This window comes from Tympanuchus pallidicinctus, unplaced genomic scaffold, assembly GCF_026119805.1.
Source record: "Tympanuchus pallidicinctus isolate F22 unplaced genomic scaffold, pur_lepc_1.0 scaffold11, whole genome shotgun sequence".
Classification (NCBI taxonomy): Eukaryota; Metazoa; Chordata; class Aves; order Galliformes; family Phasianidae; genus Tympanuchus; species Tympanuchus pallidicinctus.
In genome coordinates, this window is record NW_026294627.1 from 6,365,247 (window position 1) to 6,380,843 (window position 15,597).

General features: G+C 40.6%; 1 protein-coding gene across 1 annotated transcript in view; it reads left to right on the top strand.

Annotated features, from left to right (window-relative positions):
- The window catches only part of TYR (tyrosinase), a 45,842-nt gene extending 32,009 nt beyond the window's left edge, over window positions 1–13,833 (top strand). Inside the window, exons 4-5 of the mRNA XM_052669925.1 lie at window positions 7,637–7,818; window positions 13,368–13,833. Coding sequence (XP_052525885.1) covers window positions 7,637–7,818; window positions 13,368–13,591 — 406 coding nt within the window. The 3' untranslated portion in view covers window positions 13,592–13,833. The remainder of the gene's footprint in view (window positions 1–7,636; window positions 7,819–13,367) is intronic.
- Window positions 13,834–15,597: the final 1,764 nt, after the last annotated feature.

Here is a 15,597-nt window from a genome sequence, read left to right on the forward strand (position 1 = left end):
CCCCTAGTTACTGGCTGTAAATACCCAATCTGTCTCTGGTTCTTTTCCCCAGGCTGAATAGACCCAGGTTACTCAGCCTTTCCTCATAAAGGAGATGCTCCAGGCTCTTTGTTGTCTTTGTGGCCCTCTGCTGGACTCCTTCCAGGATATCCCTGTCTTTTTTGAACTGGGGAGCCCGGAACTGGACACTATAATCTACATTTGACCTCACCAGGGCAGAGTAGAGGGGGAGGATCATTTCCCTCAACCTGCTGGTCACACTCTTTTTAATTCACTCCAAAAAAACTCATACATGCACACATGGTTCTCTCCACTAGCTAGTCTGGAAACTGATCTAGAGGTAATTTGGCAGTGGTACCACAAGGACAAGCACTGAAACCCAGGGCAGTCCTCAGCACTGGCTCAATATGAGGAATCACAGCTTTGGCTGCGTTTCTTACAATAATTGAGGTCAGCAAGTTAATTTTTAATCAGACACTTGCATTTTGACAGGTTCAATTTGTTTACAACCAGTCTGAGTCCCTGTACTGTCTTTAGCCAACTTAAAAGAAAAGAATGACACTGCAATATAACTGCATACATTGGCAAAGAGGACAGCGCCTTGACTTTACAACCTCTGCATTAGTAGCTCTTCCAGTAGCAGAGTATCAGTGTTTCTCCTAAATGCTTGGGATGGGAATTACCTGAAGTGACTTTGTATTATCAGGTGGATAGTGCCAACTTTTAAAGTGATGACTACTGTGTAATCACAGTTCTCATACTGGCATTTCAGCTTTGCTCAGTTTGTTTTCTTTTCCCTTTCTTTCCAAATGCAAATATATGTTGCTTGCCAGATTTATTTTACAGAATGTCAGATCTCATGATTGTGAAACGAACTGTATAGACGTGCTCTAAGTAACAACATTCTGCCTTCCTTGTGCTGTAGTGAGCCTGACCTTGTCTCAGTCTTGCAAACATAAATCAGGAATAAAAGATACTGTTTCAAGTTTGGTGCAACCAGTGACATGGGTATATTTGAGTGTGACATAGTTATTAGTGGCTTGCCAGGTTGCTATGTAACAGCTAAACTTTTAGTATTCATCCATACAGTTTAGCAGAGGTGTATGGATGTATCAGGCTGAAAAAGAAAGGGCGCAGCTCCACAGTTACTTTACATCAGCATAACTGCTATATAACCACTGTAGCTAACCTCTCAATGCTACATGGAGGTGCTCACTTCTGTTCCTCTGTTGTACTGGCCATCAAGTAAAAGCATAACGCATCAGGTGCAGGACTTTATCTCACCTCATCTAATCTGAAATAAATGGAAATAAATGAGAAGTTAGTATTTAAACCAAATCAGCTCCTTAATCCTGGTTATGACAAGGTTGCACAATCACATTTGAGGAGGTTGAGGACAAGAAAGTAGGGGGAAAGCAAGAATGTATTTTGAGACATAGATTGACTATGAACCTTCACCACAAGGCCAGCACTGTCCTTCCATTGGGGATACACATGTTTATGGTGGCATGGAATGTGTGAGGAGGTACTGAATCCTCTTCTTCCTCCTTTCCCTCTCTCCAGCTGTCCTTAATTGCAAGGTAAAGCACGTGACTTGAACCTCTAACATCCAGTTAGGCTTACACTATTTGTCACTTCTCTGTGGTGGTACAGTACAAAGAAATGGCTAATAGCAGATATCGGTCTGGTTTCTCTTCCTACGCTGCAATCCAGCATAGCTCTGTGCATGACTGTGGAGGCAGACTGACAGGAAATGGCTCTTCAAAATTATGAAGGATATACCAATTCTTGTTGTTTTACTTTACTTTTTTTTTCCTTTTTTTTCTTTTTTTTTCCCAAGCTTTAAGATCTCCTTATTGTGAGCAATATGTTTTTTTTCAGAGCACACGTTATAGCTAGAACAGAATGAAGTTATGAAGCCTACATACAGCAGTACTGCTTATACTCTGCTTGATATTTCCCACTGGCAAAATAAACCCATTTGTTTCTTGACTCATCCTTTCATTAGCTATAATCCCATTGCATATATTATTCATAGAATAATATGAATCCAGAAATACATATTGGTGCCCTTTTTAAAATCATCCTCAAATCAATCTCATTCCCCCCAGTTCTTCTTTTTAACCAAGTTTTTTTCAAATTAATTTTCTTCTATGGCTCATTTCATTTCATTTTATATTACCTAGTATGTATGGAGCAGAATAAGGAAAATAATCAGGTCTCTTTATACACAATCAAATTGAAGTGATATATCCATGTCTTTTACAGATGCCTTTAAATTTCTCTGTAAAAGCACCCTACCACACTAAAATGCTTTGTGAAAGCAAAGTGTATTTCATCAGACTGAAAATTTAAGCTACCAAAGCAGCAACATGCCTGGTGGGTATCTTTATTATTTGTTAACGTGTGCCAGCATTTACAGTAGCAGCACTGGGACTCAAAGGTATTAAACTCTGACTGACCCAAAGAGTTTAACTGATAATTCATCATGACCTTAGATCAATTATTTCAGTGAGAACACAGAGCTTTCTTTTAGCCTAAATATATCTGAATAAAACTATTCTGTAACATTAAAATACTGTTTATAAATGACAAAAATAATCTTTGCATTGAATATTGATCACCATAATCTAGCAGTTCTAAAATCTTAAATATTTACTGTTACAAAAATCCCTCTTGAAAATAATTTCTACTCTGGAAATGCAGTACAGAGAGACAGAGCCTCTTTGAGCTTTGAACATGAAATAGAACCTCTTTCAAAATTCATATTATTTTTCTATCCGTTTTTATTCCTTAACCTCTTTGGACATGCAATTTGGGCACTTTGATTTCTTCAACAGAAGGGAGCAGCGTTCCAGATAGAAATAGTCTTTGCTGCGATCTACATACAGTTATTTCTAAAGCCTTTAAATAAAAGCTACTATTCCAAGTTACTTTTGCTTGCCACTGAAGACATGCGAAGGGCATTAAGGTTATCGCAAGATTGATTTCCATTCCAGTTAGTCCATTTCCATATTTTAAATTTCTATTTCCTAAATCCTGATTGCCCATGACCTTCCTAGATAAGAGCTGTCACCCTCATTCCATGCCATTACAGGAGATGCTTACGTGTTGCATGAGTAAACTGCCCTTCAGTAAGGCACCAAGATGTATAAAGTGAAGGGAATTTGCTTGATCCACAAGCCACAGTGGTTCAAGTGGGTTGGGGAATATGCAACTTGGGGAAGATGAAACTAAGAATCAGATACCATTTTTATATCGGAAGGCTGGAGCACCTGTCCTACAAAGAAGAGAGCTGGGCCTGTTCAGCCTGGAGAAGAGAAGGCTCCAGGAAGACCTCATTGACATCTTCCAGTACTTATGGGAGTTACAAACTGGAAAGAGACTGACTTTTTACATGGTCTGACGGGGATAGGCAAACAGAAAATTGTTTTAAACTAAAAGAGGAAAGATATTAGATATTAGGAGGAAATTATTTACTCATTGATGGTGAACCACTGGCACAGACTACACAGAGAAGCTGAAGATAGCCCATTTTTAGAGGTTCTCAAGGACAGGCTGGATGGAGCCCTAGGCAGTCTGATCCAGTGGGGGAAAGCCCTGCCCACAACAGAGGGTTGAAATGGAATGATCTTTAAGGTCTCTTCCAGTCCAAGCCATTCTATGATTCAGTGCAAGAAGGAGCCCACTCTGCTCAATTTGCTCACTCTTCCAAATTTTTTGTGACAGTCAAGTTCAAGCTCTGAGTGATTTCAAATAAGATCAGAAGTTAATTGACTTAGATAAAGAGATATTTCTTTGCAAGGCCCATGTATTTGTCCATTTCCTGTAGATAAAGAGATGATGACCCATGTATTCCACACAGAAACTTTCTTTCCTTTCCCTCTCCCTTCTCTACATGCTAGTGAGGATTTATGGTTTATCTCCAGATTTTGATCCCAGGTTTGGTCCTCCTAATTTCTATTCTCTAAATAAAATTCCCAACTGCTTTAGACATTCTTCTCTTAATCCCGCTTTGTGCATCCCGCCACTCTCTCATCCCATCTGTTCTTTTCAGCACTGCCAGCATCTCCCAAATGATGCCAATCTAGCTGGGAATGCAATGCTAAAAATGTCTCCGTGTCTGGAAAATGCCACTGTGACCTGTGCAACTAACTAATTATCTGCTTCTCCTCTGTGTCTACATACTGAGGAGGAAAGTAGCCAAACAGGCTGTTATAGAAGTTGGACAGACTTTTCCTTCATTGAACTTCTGTCCACTACATTTTGGGAATAGAAAAAATACAGAGATTGGCTATCACAGCGTCCTGACTCGTTAGCTTTCTTTTTGGTACCATTATTTTCATAATGCCAAGCAATGGAAATGATGTAGAATTAAAAGGCCTTTCAGTTTTCATTTTCTTGCTTTGTTAAGCTCTCGGGGGCAAAGTAATGTGAAGAGGTTGATAAGCAGTAATTTTGCCAAGATAATCAAGAAATCTAAGGAGTTCAGATTTGTCACTCTGCCACTAACCTGGTTTTTACATCATCACCTCACAAAGGGACCAGCTAATTATATCAGCACTTTGTCTCTCTGCATGAGGATTTCCTTCTGCAGCCCTAAGCTCTTCCAAGTTTGCAGCTACTGAACGAAACATGCAAAATGAGCACATATTTTCAGGGTGTAAGAAAATATTCTACAACACAGCAGTTTTAAGGAAAGAAAACAAAACCTTTTCTCCATAGAAAATGGATCTGATGATCAAATATTCTTTACCCAGGATGTACAAAATTCAGTGGTCCCAGTATTCTGAAACAGAAGTCCGGTCATTATTTTACTTTACATATAGCTGTAGAATCCCAAAGGCCTTTCAGTTAAAACAAACCCCAGAAGATAGGGGGCACTGTGCCTAACCAATGACAGAAGCATTAGTCTACATCAAGACTCCAGTTTTCCTTAGAAATGCATGAAAGAAATTAACAGCATCAGTCTGGGAATCATGAAAGGTAACTGTTCAAAAACAGCACAACTCAACATATTAGTAATTGAAGATATATGATTGCATCTAAATCTAAAAATCAGCTGTAAGAGTCAGTAATTCAGTGTTCCTGCTACAGCTAAGAGAAGCTTGCTATTTAATGTGGGAGCCATGCTGCAAATGAAGGATTCCAAAGCATATGCATTCATTTCCATGGAAATGCTTTGCATTTGCATTCTATTTAAAAGATTACTGGCCTAAGAATTCTTGAAACTGCTTATGAAATTGCAACATTCAAGTCATCCAGAGAGAATGCTGCATTCCAGGGCATGTCCTACAGAGTTATTTCAGGAGAATGACAACTTCTAGCACTGAACTGTGTGCTCATCAATTCTCCAGATTTTCAAAATATGACTGCTCAGCATTTTCAAAAAAGCAGACCCCAAGAAGTACTTTAGACTGGGCATTCAAAATTTAGGGCATGGATCATGATGAGACATTGAAAATATGAACGAAGTTCTATCTCTGCCATCATCTTAAAATGTTAATATTAAAAAAAATATATTACTGTGTCCCTACATTCAAACCACATCTGTGCCTCTACTAGTCCTGTGATGCAGAGAAGAGTTGTCTCAGCTCCCACCTAGCTGGGTTTTTTCCTACAACTGCTAGGAAAAAAATGCATTGATAGTGAGGGGGCCTTGACCAAAACAGAAGCATAAGGCAGACAGTGTAGGGATGGCAGTCCCATGCCCTACTTCCCCTCAGGCTAGACTAATGGCCTGATTTCCTTTATATTATTTGCCTTTTTAAATGATTACTGAATTTTTCTGTGGCATTCTCCAAAGATGTAATGAGATTACAGACTTTCTGTTCAAAAATTCTCAATATAACTGCAGCTGAAGACTTGATATCACTGTTCAAATTTGTCTATCTGAAAACTTCAGCTGAATATTATTATTCTGACAAGAGTTTTTCTAGACAGAGCTGATGAAATTTAACTGGAAAGCTACAAATGAAGATTCTAATCAATCTGCATTGTTAAAGGTTGACAAGGTGGATGAACATAGTGGTGCTTTCATCTACTAAATCTTTTGATCTTAATAAAGAACCAAATTTCTGGCCCAAGCTCTGTTTTCATGATGAAGAGAGAGCATTAATTTTGGTGAGATAAACATAGCATTTCTCAACATTTCTGCCCAGTGACAGGAGGTAAAATTCTACCTGCAGAGTTCTCAGATGCTCCACAGAGATTGCATTCAGGTTCTATGTTTTCAAGATAACTTGAGCCCCTGTACAGTCAATTACAAACTGGGAGAAAGGTCTATGTCCTCCAAGTAGTGGTTAGCCATGGGGAATAGTAAGAGTAGAAATAGATAGAGAAAATGATAGTAATTATGACAACTATATACATGTATATATTTATATATATGAATGTATATAACAAGTGATGCACAAGCAATTTCTCACCATCCTCCTACTGATGCACAGCTAGCCCTCTGAGCAGTGTAAGAGAGCAAGATGAACTCTTACCCCTTCAAAACTCCTCCCTTATGATACCATGTGGTCTGGAATACCCCTTTGGCCAGTTTAAGTCAGCTGTCCTGATTCTGTTCCCTTCCAGCTCCTTGTGCCCTTCACTCAGAATGGCCTTGGTTCTGCACAACACTGCTTAGCAGCAACTATAAACATTGGCACGTTATTAATACTGATTTTTTCCTAGAACCAAAACATAGCATCATACCAGACACTCTGAGAAAAACAATTCCATTCCAGATGACACTAAGAGGATCTGAGGATTGAAACAAGGTGAAGAATTGAGAAGACAAAGCTCAGGCAGAAAAGGAGATCTGAGAATGTTCTGGAGGGCTGTTGATTTTGCTTTCCAAATATATTCAGCAGTTCACTTGAAAATGCCAACATAAACTGTTCTGCCCCCATAGTGCAATATGTGAGCTTTCTCCCTCCCTTTTAAAATATTCAGAACTGTATTAGGAGGCAGATGAACAGATGAACCAGTGGCAGAGATAAAAGGAAAAGCGCAGCTGAGGTCAGAGGTGCTGATAACACCCACAGCTGGAGAAAGCTTCTTTCCTGACTACTTATCTACTTTATTAAGCTTTTGGTTTCATATTGCCTATCCTTTCTTCCTAAGATATTTGTGGTGTTACATCAGCCTCTTTGTGCTGTTACATCAGCCATGGTATATCCATACCTTAATGCAGGAGTGAAAGCCTCTAGTTACAGCAGAGGAAAAATAAGGGAAGGGTCATGGGACATAGCAGCATGGGACAAAACCACCCAAAAATAGCCTTAAACATGAGTGACAAGGAAGGATTGAGGTCTTTAATCCTGCTTTCTATATCTCACAATCTTGCAAATTACTGAGCAAAAAACTTCAGTCAGGTCATAGTGACACAGTTTTGCATTTGTGGAATTTAAAAGCCGCTCTGTAGCCCTGAAGTCTTTTGCTTTTCACATGCTTGCACAAGAACTCAGTACTGAAGAAGCTAACCCCAAACTACTTGGAAAGTATAATACATACAAACTCAAGTAATTGAATTCCACTTTGTCTCTAGAGTTCAAGAGGAAAAAGGATCAGCTTCTTTTCTTTTTATCTTCAAGAGGAAAATTTCTGCCAGGCTCCTCCATTAATAGACACACTTTTTCTTTTACAGCATTTTTGAGCAATGGTTAAGAAGACATAGACCCATGCTAGAAGTTTACCCAGCAGCCAATGCACCCATTGGGCACAATCGAGAAAATTATATGGTTCCCTTCATCCCTCTCTACAGAAATGGAGAATTTTTTATATCATCAAGGGAGCTGGGATATGACTATGAGTATCTGCAAGAACCAGGTAACTCTGCAATTTTAAGTAAATATCAAATTTGTTGTTTAACTCATGGAATACGTCTGCAGAATGACAATATGTTTCAATATTGCCTATGTATATGTAATACAGATATAAATCCTTCTATTTCTTATTGTTTCATATTTTAGTTACAAACTGTACATGCATGTTTTCACATTTCTCATCTGGTCGTACACAGAGCCAACCTGACTCTATTAGAAAAGTCCCAGTCAAAAAGGAATCACTGACATCAGTCGTATCTATCCTAGCCTCATTATGATCAGAATGTGGTCCGAAGGATCAAAGTATGAACAGAACAGGGGAGAAAAATTGATGGATTTTGAATCTGCTGTTTGCCCAGCTCAGCTTATATCGTGTAACATAGAATGGCCTGGGTTGAAAAAGACCACAATGATCATCTAGTTTCAACTCCCCTGCTATGTTCACCAAGCACCAGATCAGGCTGCCCAGAGCCACATCCAGCCTGACCTTCCAGGAACTGATCCCCTTTCTCTCCCATTCCCTACTGCATGAGGATGATCCACAGGGCAGCGGCAGACACTCAGCAGCTCCAGTGGGATTTTCAGGTTCTGGATGTCCACTGGTTTAACAGTGGACAGAACCAAAGCTCTCCTGGCTTACAAAAGTAATAAAATTGATCTCTTAAAGGCTCAGAGAAAAATTCATCTCAGTACCAAAGGCCAACGCAGTGTTCATGCAGCACTTTAAACAGCAATCTATTGACACTGTGCTTGTCATGTGGTCATTTATACAGAGCACAACAGAATCATTCATAATGTTAATTTCACTTACTCAGATGGATTTTGCTGTCATTGATAATATTTATGACTTCCATTGCTATTCAGAAGTGGTTTTGACTTGGGTGTCTTGTCCACTCTCAAGTATATAGAGAGGGAAGAGACCTTTGGGGAACCTCCAGTAGGGCAGGTCATGCACTTAGGGCACGAGATTTTGTGGTTTTTAGTCTCCTTATTGTTTAATGAAAGAGCTACATTCTGCTAAAGATATAAAATTACTTAGTATCCAAAAGATAATATCCACTCATGCTGTGGGATGCAGTAATCTTTGCAACGCATTGGCAAAAGCGCCAGGGACATTTTAACAGTGCTAGCATTCCACTTTTTTTCTTGTTGTCTTTATCAAAGCACTATCAGTTATCACAGCATCTCTGTATTTCAATACAGTTTGCTTACTAGTGGAGATGTACAGTTTTGCATACTGTGTTAAACTGTGACATTAATTTATTTTCTTTATTCAATTCTCAAGTAAAATCTAGCTCATGATTTACAATCATCCAGCAAATGCATTTTTGGCTATTTTATAACTACGGAATCTTCTCTCCTAGATTATTGTTAAGGTCTTTTATTAATATACTACTGAGACGAAAGTCATTATTTCCCGTAATACTCTGTAACAAAATTTGGCCAACTCTATTTATTCAGAAAGAAAACAATCTAATACGTGTTTCATATATAGTCTCAAAGTTATTACGTATTTTTGTCTGATTATAAGCATTTCTATGCTTTTGTTCATGCCACCATAATTTAATTCCTGACCATCAAGACTATAAATATATATATATATACAAATGAAAACCACTAGTTTCTGAAAACCACATTATTCCTAGAATCGTACATCTGAAAATGTGCCACGTACTGTGACAGCCAGAAATATTGAGTTCTGCATGGGTATTGCACAAAGAAGCAAATAGTAAATTATTTACCACTTAGCAATTCATTTCTGTTGCCTTCTGATCTCTTGCCTTTTCCCAGGGGAGCACTTTCCTTAGAAAATGAAATTCTTATTAAATTTGGTCTCTGTTTCTAATACAGAAGCAAGGAAAGTAGCTTCCTAATTATTTTGAAAGATCAACACAAAGAGTGAAATTCAAACTCATTTGGAAAGCCCAGATAGTCCCCAGACGTTGCTCAACCCCTTATTAATCTCACTGAGAAGATGAGAGCTAAAGCTATTTCTCATCTGAAGGAAGGCACTAGTTACAAGTGGAAAATGGCCCAGAATCTCAAAATACAGAGATGGATTTTCTTAGTATTTCAATGTTTACACCCGGGTTGTTCTCTAGAGAGGAATGACAGGTTCTGGTTAAGAGACATAAAAGTGAACAGGAATTTCTTAGAGGAAGTGAAGTGAGAAAGCCTGCTGGCTCCCTCAAAATCTCTTGTGTACTCAAGGATGTACAGAAAGTGTATGCCTTGCAAGCCAGGAGTTACTAGACAGACAGGAAAAAAATATAAAGGAAAAAAGATTATTAGCAATGAAAATCTGTGTAGTCAGTAAAAGGTAGCAGATCCTCGAAATGAGGAGAAAAAGGAAAAAACAGAGGAACGGGGAACAGGGCAGAGTAAGCTGATTTCAGTAAAAGCTGAAGCAAACACCCAACTTTGCTTGACATGAGAACCATGAGCTGCAAAACTACCACAGCTGGCATGGCTTACTGAAAATGAGCACTCGCTACTATCCACAAAAAAGATTTGGAAGAATAAGAATTTTCCCATCAGAAAGAGCAAACTGAAGTGATATTGCTGCTATTAGTCATTAATGGAAGTCTAGATTTCATGCATCAGCACAACTTTCCTTCCTCTGGCTTTGTCATGAACATAAAGGATAGCTGTAACTGATGTTCATGGCACTTTCCTGGGAAGATTATCTTTTAACTTCAAACAGCAACACAAAAGGAACAGAGTTGGCATTGGCTAATATCTCTCATTGCTTTTGTTCCTCCCCCCCCCCCCCCCCCCCCCCCCGACACTTTTCCCAGGTAGTTGTCAGCAAATACAGTCACAGCACTTTTGGGTCTTTCACAGTTAGAGAGATTAAAGCTTTATGGAAATGGACTCCCTGAAATGCCACTTTGCAGGATTTCTGCTGGGCAGCCAGGACAGTCCTACATTTATGGTTGTGTCACATTCACAGGTTACAGATTGCAGGGTGACTCCATACTCTGACACTCAAGAGTTAACATGACAACTTTATGATAAAGAACCCAAGCATCTTATGTGCAGCAAAAGTAGTAGGAAAAGGTAGTGGATGGCAAGAGGTGGCTGTTGGCTTTGAGCTAGTTACAGAAACTGTACAGACTGCGGCTGAATGCTGGAGGAAGGCATGTTTAACTGACTATCGGTATTTAAGAAAATAATTAGTTTCTCCTCCTATGAGAAGTGACATCTCTTCATCTCAAAGTCATGCTGTGTGTTACCAGGGAGAAGGTAGCTTAGGTAGCTTGTGGGAGAGAAAGACTGTTGTTTCTGTTTCACAAAGGTGATCAGAGGGCCAGGACACCTCCCCTGCAAAGACAGGCTGAGGGAGCTGGGCTTGTTCAGCCTGGAGTAAAGAAGGCTGCGGGGTGACCTCATTGCAGTTTTCCAGTACTTAAAGGGAGACTACAAACAGGAGGGGAATCAACTCTTTGAAAGGGTAGATAACAGCAGGACAAGGGGAAATGGTTTTAAGTTGAAGGAGGGGAGATTTAGGTTGGATGTCAGGGGGAAGTTCTTTACTATGAGAGAGGTGAGGTGCCGGAACAGCTGCACAGAGAGGTTGTGAATGCCCTGTTTATCCCTGGAGGTGTTCAAGGCCAGTTTGGATGGGGCTCTGGGCAGCCTGGTCTAGTATTGAATGCAGAAGTTGGTGGCCCTGCATGTGGCAGGGGTTTGGAGCTTCATGATCCTTGAGGTCCCTTCCAACCCTGGCCATCCTATGTTCTGTTGAAAGACAGCATACAGGTATAGGAAGCCACACAGAAATCTATATCACAGATAATTTCAGCTAGGTGGGGAATCTTGTGATATTTTCCTTTTTTCCTTACCACAAAAAACATATCTGTTATGTATCAAGCTTCTTCTGTGATATGCACCCTCCATTATGAATACCCAAATTATTTCTAATTTGGTCTTGTTTGCAATATGAACATAAAAGAGTTGTATTAAAAAGCACTGGGATTATGGAGTAAAGCAGACAGAGTTAGGAACTATCAGAATTGAAGTAGTGCTTTTAAAGTGAAAACACCCTCCAGCCCTGTATATATGCATTACACACCACTTTCTCCCTAGTTCCCCACCTCACTCACAACCTAGCCAGAATTTGCTAAAAGCAGATGCCCAAACCTTTTCGCTGTTGGTTGTCTTGTTCTCAGTTAGAGCAGTATGTAGCCTAATGTAAGATTAACTGCACACCCTTAAAATAATATCTTGAAAATGTGTTCTTTAACAATTTGTTGCCAGTCACCATAGCAGCTGTGTTCTACAGAAAATACTGATTTGTATTCACAATATGGAGGATTCTGTGAATGGTACTGTCCCTCCTTGTTGGACAGAGCAGAACTGAGGGATTAAAAAGAAACTGTATGTCATACACAGAGGTTTGTGGAGTTCATTCTGAACCATCAAAAACTTTTCTTTTTTAAAAAAATTCTTCGTGTTATATAGCATGTATATATGTCTAATGGGGTCAGAAGTCTGAATATGCATACTCTTACAAATCCAACCTCAGAATACAAAGTGGGATTCAAAGGAAAGTACGGACTTGAGAAGTAACACCAGAAGTGTTCCCCAAAGTGAAGCTGAGCTGAAAGGAAACCAACTGTGTTCTGCCTAAACTCAGCCTAAATTGAAATATATCTAAGAATTTGATTGAGGCATCAAATGTTGAGTATAGGTCAGCATTAATAGTTCTACAAACTAAAATATTTTCATAGCAGTTACTAAACATCATGTGTTCAAAAGCACCAAGAAGATACATGGGATTACTTCTATGGGCACCAGTGAAACTGGAAGATGGTAGAAAAATATAATGTCTGGAGGTGTACCAGAATTACTGGAGGCTGAGTATCACTTCATGAAGGACTGTGATAGGTATAATCTGTTCTTAAACTCCTCCTTGTACTCAGTCTCAGTTACCGTTACCAACAGGATGCTGACCTAGCAGGACCTTTGCCCATGCTGTATGAGATCTGACAAACCCTTGAGAAGGGTCTGCTGCGATAGGACAAGGAGAAATGGTTTCAAACTAAAAGAGGAGAGATTTAAACTGAATATAAGACAATAGTTTTTTACAATATGGGTTTTGAGGCACTGGAACGTGTTGCCCTGAGAGGTGGTGGATGTCCCATGCCTGGAGACACCCAAGGTCAGGCTGGATGGGGCTCTGAGCACTGGATGGAGCTGTAGGTGTCCCTGTTCATTGCAGGGGAGTTGGACTAGGTGGCCTTTAAGAGGATATTTGAACTCAAACTATTCAGTGATTCAACAATTCTTGCTTTCTATTCTTACAGTTTTCACAAAACCATAAATAGCACTGGAAATAGTAAACTCAATTGCTGTCAATTTCAACACAAAAATGGAGAAACTTTAAGGACTGGTAGAATTTGCTTAGAATTGTTTGTAACCTTCAGACGATTTTCTTCACTTTAATAATCATTTTTCACTCTGAGCCTTCAAATATTATCTGTTACACAATCTGTATACACTGGAACTGCATTGCATCATTAAAAGGACCTCTGTTTTTCTCCTTTCTAGCACTTGGTTCTTTCCAGGACTTTTTAATCCCCTACCTCGAGCAAGCCCGTCAGATCTGGCCCTGGCTGGTCGGCGCAGCTGTGATCGGAGGCATAGTTACTGCTGTGCTCTCTGGGCTCATCCTGGCCTGCAGAAAGAAAAGAGCAGGAACTTCTCCAGAAATACAACCCTTACTCACAGAAAGTGAGGATTACAACAATGTATCTTATCAATCCCATTTCTGAAGACCTCCAGTATCTCAGTGATGTTTCTAAGGTGCTAGTCAAGCATGCAGTGTTTATGTTTACAATGACCTTGTTAAGCTGTGCTACATAAGCTGGCTGGGCTGTCCTACTCCTTGTGCCTCTTGTAACATCCAGTGTTACAGTACCTTATCAGCTCCAGTACTCCAAGATCTCTCATATTCAACATGTTACCATGCCACCCAAGGAACAGAGTGTATTTCCAATGCTTGATTAAACAATGCTCCTGTTAATCTGACTGGCTTCTGTGTTGCTTACTAAAATGTATAACTCTCTGATCTTTTTTACTCTGTTATACCCATAGGCTCCAATCCCATAGCCCAATTCATGTGAAGAAATTCACAGGGCACGCATAGGTGCAGGGATTTAGTGACAGGAACTCGATTGCAAGATCAGTGCTACATTCACCCTGGTGTTCAGAGCCCTTTAGTTTTAGTGAGAGAAATGTGTTGTCTCTGAGCAGAGTGAATGATCCATGGACACATTTTTCTTTCAGGGTATAAAGATTTTCCCTCCAGCTACAGTAATGCACTGTTTGTCCATGATGGAATGCCATCAACAGCAGCAAGTGGGCTCTAAGGAACCACTTCTCACTTGTCTCAAACGTTCCAGTTATTCTTCTGCTAAACCATTTTCCATTTGTTTGGGGTGCAGAGGGTTTTTTTCAGAGATGAAACCTAGCCTCACTATATACACCTCTCTTCAGTTTGACTTAGGGATGCTCAGGTTATGGCTGACTTACGATTTCTCAATAGGCACAAACTTCATACAGACAATTCATACATGATGAAACAAGGTATGTAACTACATGACAAGTTTTAAATTAAAATAAATAATAGTTTTCAGAGACGGTGACTCCAACTGACTTTAGTTCCAAAGCTTTTCTCAAGCAAAATGTAAGTCACGCAGTAATCTCTGAGATTTGGCACTGATAGCTAGCCATGTTCTGATTCCCAAGTGATGCCGTCCATCCCTACCTGATCTTGTGTGGGTTTCTCACAAGCTGTAGCTCTCCCAGCATTGCTCCAGCATGTCTCCATCCCATGGGCCCACCTTTCAGGTAGTGCTCCAGTAGTTTGCAGATGACACCAAGTTGGCTGGAAGTGTTGATCTGCCTGGGGGTAGCGAGGCCCTACAGAGGGATCTGGACAGGCTAGATAGCTGGACTGAAGCCAATGGGATGAGGTTCAACAAGACCAAATGCCGGGTCCTGCACTTTGGCCACAACAACCCCAGGCATCACTACAGGCCTGGGGCAGAGTGGCTGGTAGACTGTGTAGAGGAAATGGACCTGGGGGTATTGATTGGTGCTCGGCTGAACATGAGCCAGCAGTGTGCCCAGGTGGCCAAGAAGGCCAATGGCATCCTGTTTTGCATCAGGAACGGTGCTGCCAGCAGGAGCAGGGCAGTGATTGTCCCCTGTACTCAGCTCTGGTGAGGCTGCACCTTGGGTTCTGTGTCCAGTTTTGGGCCCCTCACTACAAGAAAGATATTGAAGCCCTGGAGCAGGTTCAAAGAAAGGCAACAAAGCTGGTGGAGGGGTCTGGAACACAGGCCTTATGAGGAGCGGCTGAAGGAGCTGGGATTGTTCAGCCTGGAGAAGAGGAGGCTCAAGGGAGACCTCACTGCTCTCTATAACTACCTGAAGGGAGGTTGTAGTGAGCTGGGGGTCGGCCTCTTCTCTCGTGTAGCTGGTGATAGGACTAGAGGGAATGGCTTCAGGCTGCGCCAGGGGAGATTTAGGCTGGATGTTAGGAAATACTGCTTTTCTGAAAGAGTGGTCAGGCAGTGGAAGGGGCTGCCCAGGGAGGTGGTGGAGTCACCAACCCTAGAGGTGCTCAAGGAATGTTTGGGCGTTGTGTTGAGGAACATGGTGTAGTGAGAACTATTGGTGATATGTGGATGGTTGGACTGGATGATTTTATAGGTCTTTTCCAACCTTGATGATACTGTGATTCTGTATCCACGGGCTGTGTCATCTCCAGGCC